Source organism: Coccinella septempunctata, chromosome 4, assembly GCF_907165205.1.
Source record: "Coccinella septempunctata chromosome 4, icCocSept1.1, whole genome shotgun sequence".
NCBI lineage: Eukaryota > Metazoa > Arthropoda > Insecta > Coleoptera > Coccinellidae > Coccinella > Coccinella septempunctata.
This window is the reverse complement of record NC_058192.1, coordinates 4,520,467-4,533,120: the sequence shown is the minus strand read 5'-3', so window position 1 is coordinate 4,533,120 and position 12,654 is coordinate 4,520,467. Positions and strand designations below refer to the sequence as shown.

At 34.4% G+C, this 12,654-nt stretch overlaps 3 protein-coding genes and 1 long non-coding RNA gene across 7 annotated transcripts; 2 read left to right on the top strand and 2 right to left on the bottom strand.

Moving 5' to 3' along the window:
• Positions 1 to 35: 35 nt before the first annotated feature.
• LOC123311144 (prolactin regulatory element-binding protein) lies at positions 36 to 1,877 on the bottom strand. Its single transcript, XM_044894937.1, has 6 exons — positions 1,656 to 1,877; positions 1,190 to 1,580; positions 903 to 1,137; positions 487 to 727; positions 261 to 420; positions 36 to 177 (listed from the first exon to the last, which is right to left on the bottom strand). Exons 1-6 carry the CDS (start codon positions 1,791 to 1,793, stop codon positions 92 to 94), a joined length of 1,251 nt encoding a protein of 416 aa, XP_044750872.1. The 5' UTR covers positions 1,794 to 1,877; the 3' UTR covers positions 36 to 91.
• Positions 1,878 to 2,080: 203 nt separating this feature from the next.
• On the top strand, positions 2,081 to 5,554 carry LOC123311002 (run domain Beclin-1-interacting and cysteine-rich domain-containing protein). 2 transcript variants are annotated; one of them, XM_044894746.1, is made up of 10 exons: positions 2,081 to 2,119; positions 2,182 to 2,395; positions 2,450 to 3,432; positions 3,485 to 3,789; positions 3,916 to 4,171; positions 4,229 to 4,408; positions 4,469 to 4,666; positions 4,719 to 4,901; positions 4,960 to 5,113; positions 5,218 to 5,554. In XM_044894746.1, exons 2-10 carry the CDS (start codon positions 2,219 to 2,221, stop codon positions 5,410 to 5,412), a joined length of 2,631 nt encoding a protein of 876 aa, XP_044750681.1. In that variant the 5' UTR covers positions 2,081 to 2,119; positions 2,182 to 2,218; the 3' UTR covers positions 5,413 to 5,554. The 2 variants fall into 2 exon arrangements, with proteins under 2 accessions (XP_044750681.1, XP_044750682.1); XM_044894747.1 differs by lacking the exon at positions 2,081 to 2,119 and having other exon boundaries at positions 2,126 to 2,395; positions 4,484 to 4,666.
• Positions 5,555 to 5,650: 96 nt separating this feature from the next.
• LOC123311004 (G2/mitotic-specific cyclin-B3) lies at positions 5,651 to 12,412 on the bottom strand. Of its 3 annotated transcripts, none has more exons than XM_044894749.1 (6): positions 12,255 to 12,412; positions 7,696 to 8,209; positions 7,130 to 7,379; positions 6,675 to 7,061; positions 6,233 to 6,407; positions 5,651 to 6,174 (listed from the first exon to the last, which is right to left on the bottom strand). In XM_044894749.1, exons 2-6 carry the CDS (start codon positions 8,202 to 8,204, stop codon positions 6,011 to 6,013), a joined length of 1,485 nt encoding a protein of 494 aa, XP_044750684.1. In that variant the 5' UTR covers positions 8,205 to 8,209; positions 12,255 to 12,412; the 3' UTR covers positions 5,651 to 6,010. The 3 variants fall into 3 exon arrangements, with proteins under 3 accessions (XP_044750684.1, XP_044750685.1, XP_044750683.1); XM_044894750.1 differs by lacking the exon at positions 12,255 to 12,412 and adding an exon at positions 12,023 to 12,164; XM_044894748.1 differs by lacking the exon at positions 12,255 to 12,412 and adding an exon at positions 8,902 to 9,115.
• Positions 9,360 to 11,970, top strand: LOC123311005. Its single transcript, XR_006537415.1, has 2 exons — positions 9,360 to 10,649; positions 11,014 to 11,970. It is a non-coding gene; the product is annotated as an uncharacterized LOC123311005 (long non-coding RNA).
• Positions 12,413 to 12,654: the final 242 nt, after the last annotated feature.

Below are 12,654 nucleotides of genomic sequence, written 5' to 3'. Positions count from 1 at the left end.
TGTTTTTAATATACCCTTGTCAAAAATAAAACCAATTATATGAACCAATTTATTTTACAACCTTTTATATACAAAATTTCACTAAAATCGTTTATATACCTACATATGAACAAAATACAAAAGTGAGAAATATAGCAGCAACAAGTATCACAATGGCAAACCAAACTGGAATGGTTTCTGTAAAAAGGGGGAAAAAGTGATGAGTTTTCTGCTGAGTAATGACAGTAACAATTGTTCAATTCAAAATTAAGAATACTCACTTCTATAGCTGAGAGTATGGATGCATAAATGATTATCTACTGATATTGAGAGAACTGCAGCTTCAGCATTACTGGTAACTGAGGTCAAATCTGAGTTAACTGGTAAAAATTCGAGTCCTGTCACAAACATTGAATGTGCCCCTGGTATGTTCAAAACTTTCTGAAAGGAAAATATTAACATAAAGTGAAAATATCATTTTTATCTAAATTTTGTTGAATTATATACCTGCAAACTAAAACTAGCATGAATGGAAACCGATCCACTGAACATACTGCCAACAGCAACAAAACGTCCATCATCTCTTACAGCCAGGGCAGAGAGACTCTCATCAAATGGACACATCTTTATGAGTTCACCGGATTCAGGAATCCACTTCTGAAGATATGACTTTTGTTTTTTAGCTAGACCAGTAGGATTCGATAATGTGTAAACTGCACAAATTTTTTCCCCCTCAATAACACCAAACCTAAAACCAAGATTATTCATGAAATAATAAAAATGATTTTTTTGGAGGAAGAGTGACTTGGTTGTAAATTCATAGGTGTAAAAAAATATGATACAGTTGGGAAATAAATTATTAAGGGCTTTATTATACAATACACTTTGATGCATAAAAAAGGAGTTCCTCTAGATTTCCTCACCTACATCTCTTAAAGAGATACTTGGAGCCTTCAGGTTGTTGCCACTTCAATTTAATAATTTCCTTGCCATTCACACAATCCCACAATATAGCAAGCCCATCCTTTGAAATTGTTATGAGATGGTTATTTAAAGGGCTAAAATCCATATCATCAATCTCTTTTGTATGACCTTTCAGAACTTTCACTTGCTCTAACTTTGGAAATTTCCACAATCTCACTTGGCAATCAGTTCCTCCTAAGAGAATAATTTTCATTGCTCAATGTTTAAAACACTGAATGAAATATACCTGTAGCTAAGAGTTGACCACTAGGATGAATCCTTATTACTCGTAATAAAGGCTCTTCACCACTAAAGTCACTTTGTACACTGTCAGAAGGTTTGATCACAAATTTTAACATTTTGGAGTTTTTATTGTTGTCTGTTTTCAATTTGGCTTTTGGTTTTCGTTCTCTCAATTCGGAGCCATTTTCAGCACCCAAGTTTTCAACATAATCTTCTTTTACTATTACACTATCAACATTGTAGAGTTGGCAATGATTTTCTTGCCCTGCAACTATGAAAGTGTGTTTCCCGTTTTTAAAGGTAGAAAAGTTCATGACAACACTTGGCCCAGTTTCATGTCTAGTAACTTCTTCTGCTAGGAACATTTTTCCATTGTGAGAAATTTCAAATATTTCCTAGAAATTGATGAATTTGTTTTCAGAAAAACTGATTTTGTTACAGACATAATTAATATTATTGATGTTACTCACAAAACCATTTGCTACACCCGTTTTTGAGGAACCTCCACCTCCTCCAACAATTACATGCCTATTCGACAACATTTGTACGGCATAGAGAGGGAAATTAACCCTCGCTAATATATCATCCCTATTTTTTCTACTGCCCATTTTCTAATAAGATTTTTAATTTAAATGATGAAAAATTCAAATCACCACGTAGGTTACGAATGTCAAAACATGAAACTAGTAAGTAAGTAAACGGACATAGAGAATAGTTTTTTGAATCCTCCAATTTGGAATCTTGCTCTAAATTAACTGACTAAATCAAGAGAATGCCTGCGATTCATTCTAGAATTCAAGTTAAGAGAATTCAATAGACTCAGAAATAAGTAATTCTCAAAATTTAACAACAAAAATGTTAAAATTCTATAGTGCTCTTTCTATTTGACGTATTGTTTGTTTTGACAAGCTAGTCATTTAACAAACATTTAAAAGTAGGTGTAAAAAAAGCTTACGAATTTTAAAAATATTATTTATTTTTTGTTGAAAATTCCAGAATGTTTATTTGAGTATTGCTTCAACTTAATTTCAAGATGCCGAAATCATTATATACATTGAAACATGAACAGCTACTGCGAGATTTGAAAAACACTATTGATGGATTGCTTTCTACTCAAGTAGCGAATGTTTGGTCTATTTATGGAGGTTTAAATAGATTACATAGTTTGATGGATAAAATATTCAAGCATGGATGTAAGCTTAAGGACGAAGTATGTCTGGGATGTTAATAAATTCTTCAGTTCACTAACGATTCTTATTTGCAGGGGAATGGTACATACTACAATTTCTTGGAAGGACTTGAATGGCTTCAACCAAATACTTCAACTTGTTTCTTCTCGATAGATTGTGAATATCAGAGTTATATGCCAACACACCTTAAAGACAATAAGGCTGCTATATGGCTGTATAAAAATCTAGAGAATCTATCCCTGTCCACAAAATTAGGATGGCTTTTATCTGATAAGGGTCATTTGGGTACATGTTATTATACTCATGCCTTTTTATGTAGTGAAGAATACTCTGAAGCTGTTCTTATTTGTTTGAAAGCCTTAGAAAGGAATCAACCTACCCTGATGGCAGAGATTAATCCTTGCTTGTTTTTATTGCAACCTAATGCAAGGGATTTTCATAAATTACACAGAAGATGTTCTTCATTTCCTGATAATTATCTGGGAAAAATGGAAAGCAAATCCATCAGAAGAATCAAAAAGTTAGATGAAAGGCATAGTATTTGTAATGTAATAGATGGGAGTCAAAGGTCTAAAAATAGTGAAATTGTGTTTAAATTGAAGCCATGGAGTAGCACACCAAATTTATTTCTAGATAAAATGGAAATTGTTAAGAAAATTGTTCAAAGTAAAACTGTACCAACTACACCAACACATAATAAGAAGAAAGTTAAACCAGTAAGGAAAGAAACTAAAAACTGCACTTTTTTCAATAAAAAAAAAGAAGAAACAACAAATTCTACACATGGGGCTAGTCAAATTATGCCAAAGAATCGAATAGTTATAGATAATAAAAGTATTGTTGAGTACACACCAAGTACCTCTTATAGTAGTGAAGCAACAATTACAGAAAATTATGATTATTTTGAACAAAAATCTTCAGAAGCTGCTAACAAATCCTCAATTTCAGTTGTAGACTACTCATTTAGAGCATTACCAGGCGAAAAAGATTACCAAAAAACGCCCAAGAAATCGTTCATAGAGGGCGGGGGTAAAACTATACTTCCTATGTCTACAGGGTAAAATAAAAATTATCCAGAACCGAATGAACGATAATATTATTATTTGTAGATATATTCCAACTCCAGTTCAAGGCCAGAGTTTATTATCATTTTTGACATCGAGTCAACTCACAAGATCTAATGCACAATTAGATCGTGAGAATGCCCATTTCAATGTTTCAGAAGCGATAATTTCTGCCATTGAACAGATGAATTGCAAGAAAGATTTAAGGTTGAGTGATGATCCAACAGATGACAGCGATCCTGAAATTTTAGAGTTGAAGCAAAGAATAAGGATCAGAAGAAGACAGAAGATGGTTGAGAAACAGAGAAGGTTATGGGCTTCTTCCATATTGATCGATGGAGGGAATGAAAGTAAGAGGCATTCAATTTGCTTATCTTAGTCTGGTACTTGATTTTTTGATTTATATGAAATTCTTGTTAGATATGTTGGAGACTTATCTTAAAGCTGCTTTTGCCAAATCTGAATTTTTGTTTCAGCTACCAGTGCTAGTCCACCTTCTTCATCTTCTAATACATACTCTGAAACCTCATCAGATAATATCGAAGACATCGAAATAGATGAAGCTTCTAATTTAGCCGAAACAAAAGGTCTCTCGAATTCAATGGCATCTCTATATTCAGAAGCAGATTTGAAGAAGACTAGAGGAATACCAGATGGGGCATCTGATATTTTATCGGCAGAAAGTGTTGCGATTTCGTTAATAAGCACTTTCAAGGGAAAACGCTTGCCAAAGTGAGTATGAGTAGTAGCGAATTTCGCGAATTTTTAAATGTTTTTTACTTGTTTTAGAGCTTCCGAGTTGCAGTGGCTTGTATCTGAGGAGGATGCCCCTCAGGCATTGCTTCCAATGCCAAAGGGTTGGCCAGTTAATCCTGATGATCATTTGAGTACATCGATATCTTTGAGGGGTACAGATGATTGGGCGCCACCAAGGCCTCAAATAATATTTACTCTACATCCTTCTTCCACGTAGGTTCATCATCAATGCATGTGCCTGAGAAATTAGTTCAATTAATTTTTTTCTTTAAGCTCGAGATTTTTTAGGAGGAAGGAACTAATGATCAAGCAAAATTACAGATGTGCAGGTTGCGGCATGAGGGTAGCACCTCAATATGCCTCCAAATTCAGATATTGTGAATATCTTGGTCGCTACTTCTGTACGGGATGCCACTCTAATCAGTTGGCTCTCATTCCCGCTCGAATATTACATAAATGGGATTTTACTAGGTAAAAATGACAATAAGCATATTTTTTCTTTCTCACAATTATGTTTTTGCAGACTACCAGTGTCTACTTTCTCATATAGGCTCTTGGAGCAAATGTACTCCGATCCCTTATTCCGAATTTTCGATCTGAACAAAAATATTGGAAAGTTTTCCAAAGATATAGAATTCCATAGGAAATACTCCCTGGGGTTATATTATTTGAAGGATTTCATTCTGTCCTGTGATGACGCTGAAAGGTAGGTTATTTGTTGAAGATTTCTCAACTTATTTGCAATTTACTTATGTATTTTTCAGTGTCAGGAAAATATTGAAACCACATATCAAGTCTTCGAAGGACGAGCTTGAATTGTACTCTTTGGAGGATTTGGTCAAGATCAAATCGGGGCAAATGAAAACGGAACTGAAAAATCTAGTCGACATATCAATCAAACACATAACAGAATGTCAGGTAATTTATGCATTATAGTTATTTATGTACCAAGTCAGTCGGAAACTTTTACGTAAAATTTCCTTTTTTGTTGAAGTCAAGTGATTCTTCTATTTTCTTTTTAGATATGTATGGGGAGGGGACACATCTGCGAGCTCTGCAAGTCCAACGAGGTGATATTCCCTTGGCAACTTTCGCTAGTGACAAGATGCGACAGTTGCGGTTGCTGTTACCACAAAAATTGTTGGAAGGTTGGTTCACCTTGTAAAAAGTGTATTAGACTCAACAGGAGGAGAGAAAGTAAAGTAAGTACTTGTTAACATTTGGAAGACTGTTTATTGATACTTTCCAAAATAAATTTTATCTTTTTTATTGTTTGTTGCGTTTACAGAATATTTATTAATTATATTGTACCAGATTATATATATTATACCAGATGATTTATAATATATTTTCCAATTATGCAACTCTTTCAATTAATCATCCATGGCTCTAAGTAGCCATAATTCCTCAATAAAATATGTCATGGATTTATGAAACTGAATAAATAAGCAGGCGGACTTGTGATGTTTTTATTAAAATCAGGTTTAAACAAAAAAATATAATTTACAACCATATACATATGATGCTTAGTCTAATCACTCTAATCAAATTAACCTTCTTTGATTGAAAATTTTTATTGAGCTCATCAATACACTTCTAGGCTGACAATTAAAAATCATCCTTAAAATATAATATACACAATCTCGTTTACAAGGTTTTGAATTGTGCATATTTTACAGTGCTTCCAGTTGGTTTCCTATAATAATTACTGTATATCTCTTCATCATATAAACAATAATTACTGTAGAATATACATGAACATGTGAGTTAAAATTTCGTCAATGTGTAAAATTTCTATATATATAAAAAATGAAACTAGGGCTTGAGTGCTTCGTTACTAATTAGTGGTGTTTTTGCAACTTCGAAGAAAATCTTGTGGTTATACTTATTACGTATCGTTTTTAATTGAACTTTGGGTGTTTTATGCATATCATTGTTCAGTAAATATACTGTACTAATAATGTCCTCAATTTTGTAACCTAAAAACGAGTTTTCATGAGATATATTCAGACGAAAAATCAAATCAGTCTCTTTTACCTGTGTAAAATTCCAAGGTTGGGGTCCATCCACTGACTCCTCTCATTTTGAGAGCCATATACAAAGATGCTGCTGCAAGTTTTGATTCTTTGACTGTCACAGCTTCGTAATTCATGAGCGATATTTCAAGGATATATCTAGCCAAAGTTAGTACAGGCATGTTTACTTTGGAACACTACAAAAGAAGTTCATCAATTCATACTGAAACAGTGTATCTGTTCTTGTTTCTAAAAATTAGAGCATTCCATAACTGAAATGTGAGGAGGATCGAAGTTGACTTGAAATTTCCCAAAAAATGAACGATGGTTCATCATTTTCCACAGGACCTTACAAAGTCCATTAAAAATTCGATTTTCTCAAAGATTTTGTATGATATCCTTTTTTCCCTATTCTCAGATCTATTCATTTACCTTTAAGTAATTCAATACATTTTTAAACTCACCCTAGCATATCTCCTCAGGAATCTGTAACTGATGGATACACCTAGATCAAAATCACAGACCTTCAACAGATTCATTTCCATCCTGATCAATTCCCTCCTGGTATATGCCCCGTCGCAAATGTACAGAAAATCTTCAATCAAGGGCGGTATGCGTTCATCGTATTTGCTGGCAACAAATATAGCCGCAGCGCCTACGAGCTGGAGGGTCTCCTTACCAACGGTCACTCTACTGAGATACAAGTCGACAAGCTTCACGCCCAAATACAGAGTCTCGTGATTGAGTTCGAAACTTTCCTGTATTTCAACCATCCAGTCCACCAATAGAGATCGCATCCAAGTTGTAATACAAACCTGCGACCCCATATAGTCGGGAATTTGTTGCCGATCCTTCAAAAATATGCTGGTTAGTGAATTCAAAGATAACACGAAGGATTAATTGTTAAAAATGTTCTCACTTCTTTTTCTTTGAGGTAGTTGAAGATGTCCATCGCATACTCGGATGATTGGTTAACGTCGTTCATATTTTCCTTATCGAAATCATGAACACCTTCAGGTACTTCATGATTGCCAAGGTTGAGTTGTTCTTTCATTTGCTTAGCTACTAAAGATATATTGGACGTTTGGTTTTCGGGCTCCATTTCTTCTATTATAGGTTCAGAAGGTTTCGGTTTAGGTCCCTCCGCGCTTTTGTACACTGAAGCGACACTGGAGAATCGAATTAACAAAAATCTTAAGAAATCTGGGCAACACTTGAAGTGAAAATTATGTACGGTATTCGAAATTTCAACAAAGAACTATTGCTAACATATTCTACGAATCCAGAGAACCTAATGACATTTTTTTCTGGAAATTGGTGGATTCTATTGAATGGCCCAGATGTAGTTCAGTTGAATAAGTTCCAGTCACTCATAATAAATCCACAAATAAAAAAAAATCTCATTGACTTCTCTAGATACTTTGTGTGCTAATATAAGTGGGATACTTTATCTGCATGCTTTTTCGTTATTTTCAAGTGGCTCACCTCAAATCTTCTAAGGGTGTGGAATACATAGATTCCTCAGTCTTCTCAAATTCATTGCTTAATCGTTTCACTTTTCCATTACTCTCTTTCAATGGAACTTTAGCCTTAACTACTGTTTCTGTCTCGGCTGTTGCTTTGACCGGTAACCTCGTCTTCGTTTTCACTCCGGGAGCATTTGGGATCTGATTTTCATTATTTTTCGATTTTGTTACGGTTTTTATGGTGGTGGCTGCTACTTGTTTCGATCTTGGTACAGCCTTCAGTATAGGTTTTTCCACCGCGTTTTTCTTCGGTACAACATTGGAATTTCTAGGCAAATCGCTCAGTGCCGTCCTTTTGAAGTTGGTCTTTGTTTCTTTGGTGGGTGATCCGTCAGCTTTCCTTTTCGTTGTTCTGACGATTTTGTTTTCGACATCCGCCAAGGCAGCTCTGCTTCGTGTGGTTATTGATGTTCTTTTCGCATTTGCCCCTGGTAAATCCCTGGTGACCACCGTTCTTGTGGGGGCCATGTCTTCTGCAAGGAAGATACGATTTTATGGGATATTCAGGTCAACCACGGAAACGCGACGGTTTATCAGACGGATCGCAGTATTCAATGAATACTCGGATTTGCAGGTACCAGTTTGATGATTTCAAGATGAAAATGAAGAATGGGTGAGAAAAAACGGGGTAATATATGTCATTACCTCAATCCATCTTCAAATTTACTTAATTCTTCGATCAAAAGGGTTTCTCTGTTATGATTTCAAAACAAAACGGTATACAGTGGAACAAATTTCAGCCAGACATCTGATTCCCCCAGTAACAAATAACTGTGAGAGTCGTAAACAGTAATAAACTTCAGTGATTTACACAAATGTCCATAACAAGGGACACCGGGTGTAAATCCCTCGAGGTTCGGAAAGACACGACGTGAAATATTTCTGGATTATCTAGAGAGAGAGTCAAATTCATTTAAAAGACGGTATAAAATTCCGATTTGAAGAAATGTAGAATATGAAAAAATATAAGTCGAAATGAAGACGAAGATTCAGATAGAACAAATTAAATACCAAATACACCAGTTAGTAAAGACGATAATAATTCAAAAAGATATAACACTTCCTACTGGAATTTTCTTATATTTGCCGCCAAAAATACAGAGCGACGTTTTTAGTAGAAAAGAATAATTTGTGATCACACTATATACTAGTGCTCAGTGCCTACCTTTATTAATCGCCTCTAAAAGATGCTTCGGTACAATGAACGAATCCCCGTTCATCAAATAATTGTATTTCATTTTCACTGATCCACTACGAGGAATCGTTTAAAAACTGAAAAATCGGATAAACAAACTGAAACGAAATTTAACCTCAATCTTAAGGGCCTGTCTTAGGGGTTGACTTGACTTAACGTGCGCACTATCTCGACTCCAACCTTCAGAATAATAATGCCCGACTAGTCCGTTAACACGAGTTTTCGAAATTGTACGGCCCACCCTAACTTTCCCTAGGGGCAGGTTTCAGTTACGGCTAGATAAAAACGAAAAATGAAACCTAAGTTTGTCGCCTTCCTGGACAAATTTGAATCCGTGATTAGTTCCCCAATATTTCGGCTCCAAGGTCCTTTTGCCAGCTTTCAGATTCGACCACAAAACCCTTGTTTTCAATGAAACAATCTATTCGGATATGGGGAAATCGAAAGCGCAAGGGGGGTTGTTTTACCTGTAACAAATTGATTAATTGAGACACCGACTACACTGAATACTTCCGTTAAGTCCGCAAATTGCACCCAGAAGTCAAATATTTCTAACCGACGAGCCAGAAACAAATTGTACGTTGGTATACCACAGCATCTGATACGAAATTCGGATTTCCATCACCAAACACACAAATTTTGCATGAAGTTCCGAAATTTGATAATGAAAGATTACTTCGGCATAAAGCGTCCGAAACAAGCGTTATTTCAGATGATTTTGCGATTCGAAAAGAGTATGAAGATCTCAAAATAGTGGTGGCAAATTTTATTGCAATTTCTTGAATCTCGTGATTATAAATAATTGTCAGCACGTTTCCTACAGTTCAATCTACAATTCACATTTGAATTAAGTCTTATGAGAAAGCGTGGAGACACAAATTTCTTCCAGGAATTTCGCCATGCAACCTCTACAGAAGGTATTGCAATTGAATAGATGTTTCATTTGCCCATTTATTGCTTTAAGTCCTCAGGTAAGAAATATTATAGTATGAAGTATACTACTAAGAATCTGGGTTCACCCCAGGACAAATAATATGCTGTTTATAACAAAAGCGGGCTGCAAAGGGTTCAACATTCTTTCGCGATTAAAAATATGCATGAAACACTCTCTAGCAGATAGGAAGGGCTGGTGGTACTTTCACATTAAAAGCTTGTTGAAAACGCTGCCAATTTTATTTTTAATTGTCGAATCTCTTCTCAAATCAATAACTCTTCATTTTTCACAATACACATTCTAGAAATAGAGTTTCGAACCCAATAATTCCTTGAATAGACCTCCATTACCCCCCACATAAGCTGTAAGAGAATTACCGAGGTATACCGAAGTACAAATTTCTGAACTCCATAACTTGAAAACTGCTTGCTTTAGACTGACGAGAAGTGCTAAATAAAATATTATAGATTGAGGTGTCGGGCCCGCTTGAGATCTCTTTTTTGATAGTTGTAATTAAGATTTTGAAAGTAAGAGTCCTAAGTGTGAAATTAACAGCGTTTTTTCATCTTGAATAAATAACGAAGCACAGAAAGTGATTTGTGATTTGAAAATCATAGCAAAAATGATGATTTGTTATTGGTGATCATAAAAGCAAAGAGTAACAATATAATACTATGAAGCTAAGCATGCAAATTTTCGGATGTTACTTAACCTTGCTTTGTCATTTCCAAAAACATCAAAGTAATGGACAAAAAAATTTCGGCGTTTTCTTCTCACGCTAAAGGTAAGTGATGTCCTTTATTCTTCCCATTATGGTATTATCAGATTACTCATATTATTAAAATAATAACATCGCATTCACCCCCCAAATACAATCTTTTTTGAATCAAACATAACTTATACTGATACACGTCAATCGACAATTATTAGCTAGGGTTAATGCTCTCCACTCGTATCAGATACATACTATTTGAAAAATTCGCATCAAATCTACCTCCAAAACAAATTTGTACGTAGGTTGTCCATAACTTCTTATACATATATGTACATAAATGGTATTTCCATATAAAAGGGATAGGCATAGACTAAAAATATTCCAATAATATTCAAAGAGAATTGAGTTCCTATTTAACGCAAAATTTTTTTAGGGCTTCAAGCAAGTGTAATTTACATGAAGTTCAAGGACCAAGAAGATTGAAATGATGATTGATTATGATTGAAATATTGAGTAAGACACAAGGTATTGTGGTTCACTTGAGATGATTAAGAAACCTTCGACCCCGAGTAATTTATTAAATGAGAATGAAACAATCTGAAAGCACTAGGAGTTAACAAAATTGACTGTTGAAGAATTGATTGCGAAAACAATCATTTTTAGAAGTCCCAGGAAAAATTCAGTCATATGGGTAAAGTGAAAGTAAGACCTACATCAATTGTATAGGTGTAACAACTCAAAGCAGGATTTAAATAGTAATAGAACTACACTGAGTACAACAACGATTTTGAGTTGATTTTTCAACTATTGCACTTATGGAGTAAGAGGTTGAAAATATTTTATCTCTTTCTTGTTAAGCTAAAAGACTTCGTTCCTCATACATTACCATGGCAAACACCCTGTAATGGAACTGATCAATATAGAACATACTAAGGCTGAAAACTCAAATAGCAGTGGCATGCTGCAGAATGAAGATAGTGCCTTTTTGATTGTTCTTATGCATGGGTGAGATTTTCAGTTTTCATCAAATAGGATACACTGTATTGAATTGAAGTGAACCAAAATCATGAGTTGTTGTAACATAACTAAATTTTTGTTTCTTCTTTTGGAAGAACTATTCTATTTGACCATGTTCCTGTACTGAATAGGTTCCATTTTTCAAAAGCAGTTAATATCTCCAAAGGAATTCAAAATACCGAAGACTGATATGTCAACTATTTCATGAGATTTTGTATGGGATGAGGAATCTGGTAAAACAATTTGAGATAATTATAGAATGCGATTATCGAACGAACACTAGTTTATCTCAGAGTAAAGTATAGGAATACAATAATTTAAAAGAATAATTGTTTGCTGCATAATAAAAAAAAATAAAGCAAACTAGTAAAACAACTAAATTATTTCAATTTAGTAGAAAAGTGAAGACGTGTTCATATATTTACCGCCTTTTTGATGAACTTCCTCAGAATTCCAAATAAATCAATATTTCCACAATTTTAAGGAATATATACCACTAAACAGACCACCACATGTGAAGAGAAAATGATGAAGAAAAAAATGTACAAAATTCTAAAATGAAAACATGGTGGACATAGGAAGTTTTCCAGTATTCCAAGCTTTTATAAATTGAACATGATGATTCGATCATTTAAATAGCTGTACTTATTTCCTTACCGTTCAGTTGAGGTCAAAATTACAGGTTTAAAAGTTCAAAAAACACCAAAACTGGGATTCACATCAAAATGTTCGTTAGTTTTCTTTCCAGTCAGTTACATTGACGGTTTGCCGTTGTTTTGAACGAATCAGTTTACTCTGATTGGTGCAGGAAATACCGCCAGCTGACATAGAAATATTGATGTGGTTTATTGTTTTTTATGGATCCATAGGAACTAAATGCAGTTGTTAGTAGTTCAGAAATGGTTTCAGGTGATCATAGACTTAATAAAAAATATGATTATTCCAGAGATATATTCTATATCTCTGGATTATTCGGGTGATTCAGAAATAGCTACTCTCTTAACATTTAGGGAAGAGAAAAATTCACATCATTGAATTTTCTGCTGATATCTTGATG

Coding starts and splice junctions, on each gene's coding strand:
- LOC123311144 (XM_044894937.1), bottom strand. CDS start 1,793: ATGGGCAGTAGAAAAAATAGGGATGATATATTAGCGAGGGTTAATTTC. Junction 1,138..1,189: donor TGGTCAACTCTTAGCTACAG/GTATATTTCATT, acceptor TTATTCTCTTAG/GAGGAACTGATTGCCAAGTG. Junction 178..260: donor CCATACTCTCAGCTATAGAA/GTGAGTATTCTT, acceptor CCCTTTTTACAG/AAACCATTCCAGTTTGGTTT.
- LOC123311002 (XM_044894746.1), top strand. CDS start 2,219: ATGCCGAAATCATTATATACATTGAAACATGAACAGCTACTGCGAGAT. Junction 4,172..4,228: donor AAGGGAAAACGCTTGCCAAA/GTGAGTATGAGT, acceptor TACTTGTTTTAG/AGCTTCCGAGTTGCAGTGGC. Junction 4,667..4,718: donor CATAAATGGGATTTTACTAG/GTAAAAATGACA, acceptor ATGTTTTTGCAG/ACTACCAGTGTCTACTTTCT.
- LOC123311004 (XM_044894748.1), bottom strand. CDS start 8,974: ATGAAATACAATTATTTGATGAACGGGGATTCGTTCATTGTACCGAAG. Junction 8,210..8,901: donor TTTAGAGGCGATTAATAAAG/GTAGGCACTGAG, acceptor TCTTCCTTGCAG/AAGACATGGCCCCCACAAGA. Junction 6,408..6,674: donor TCCTGAGGAGATATGCTAGG/GTGAGTTTAAAA, acceptor CTTCTTTTGTAG/TGTTCCAAAGTAAACATGCC.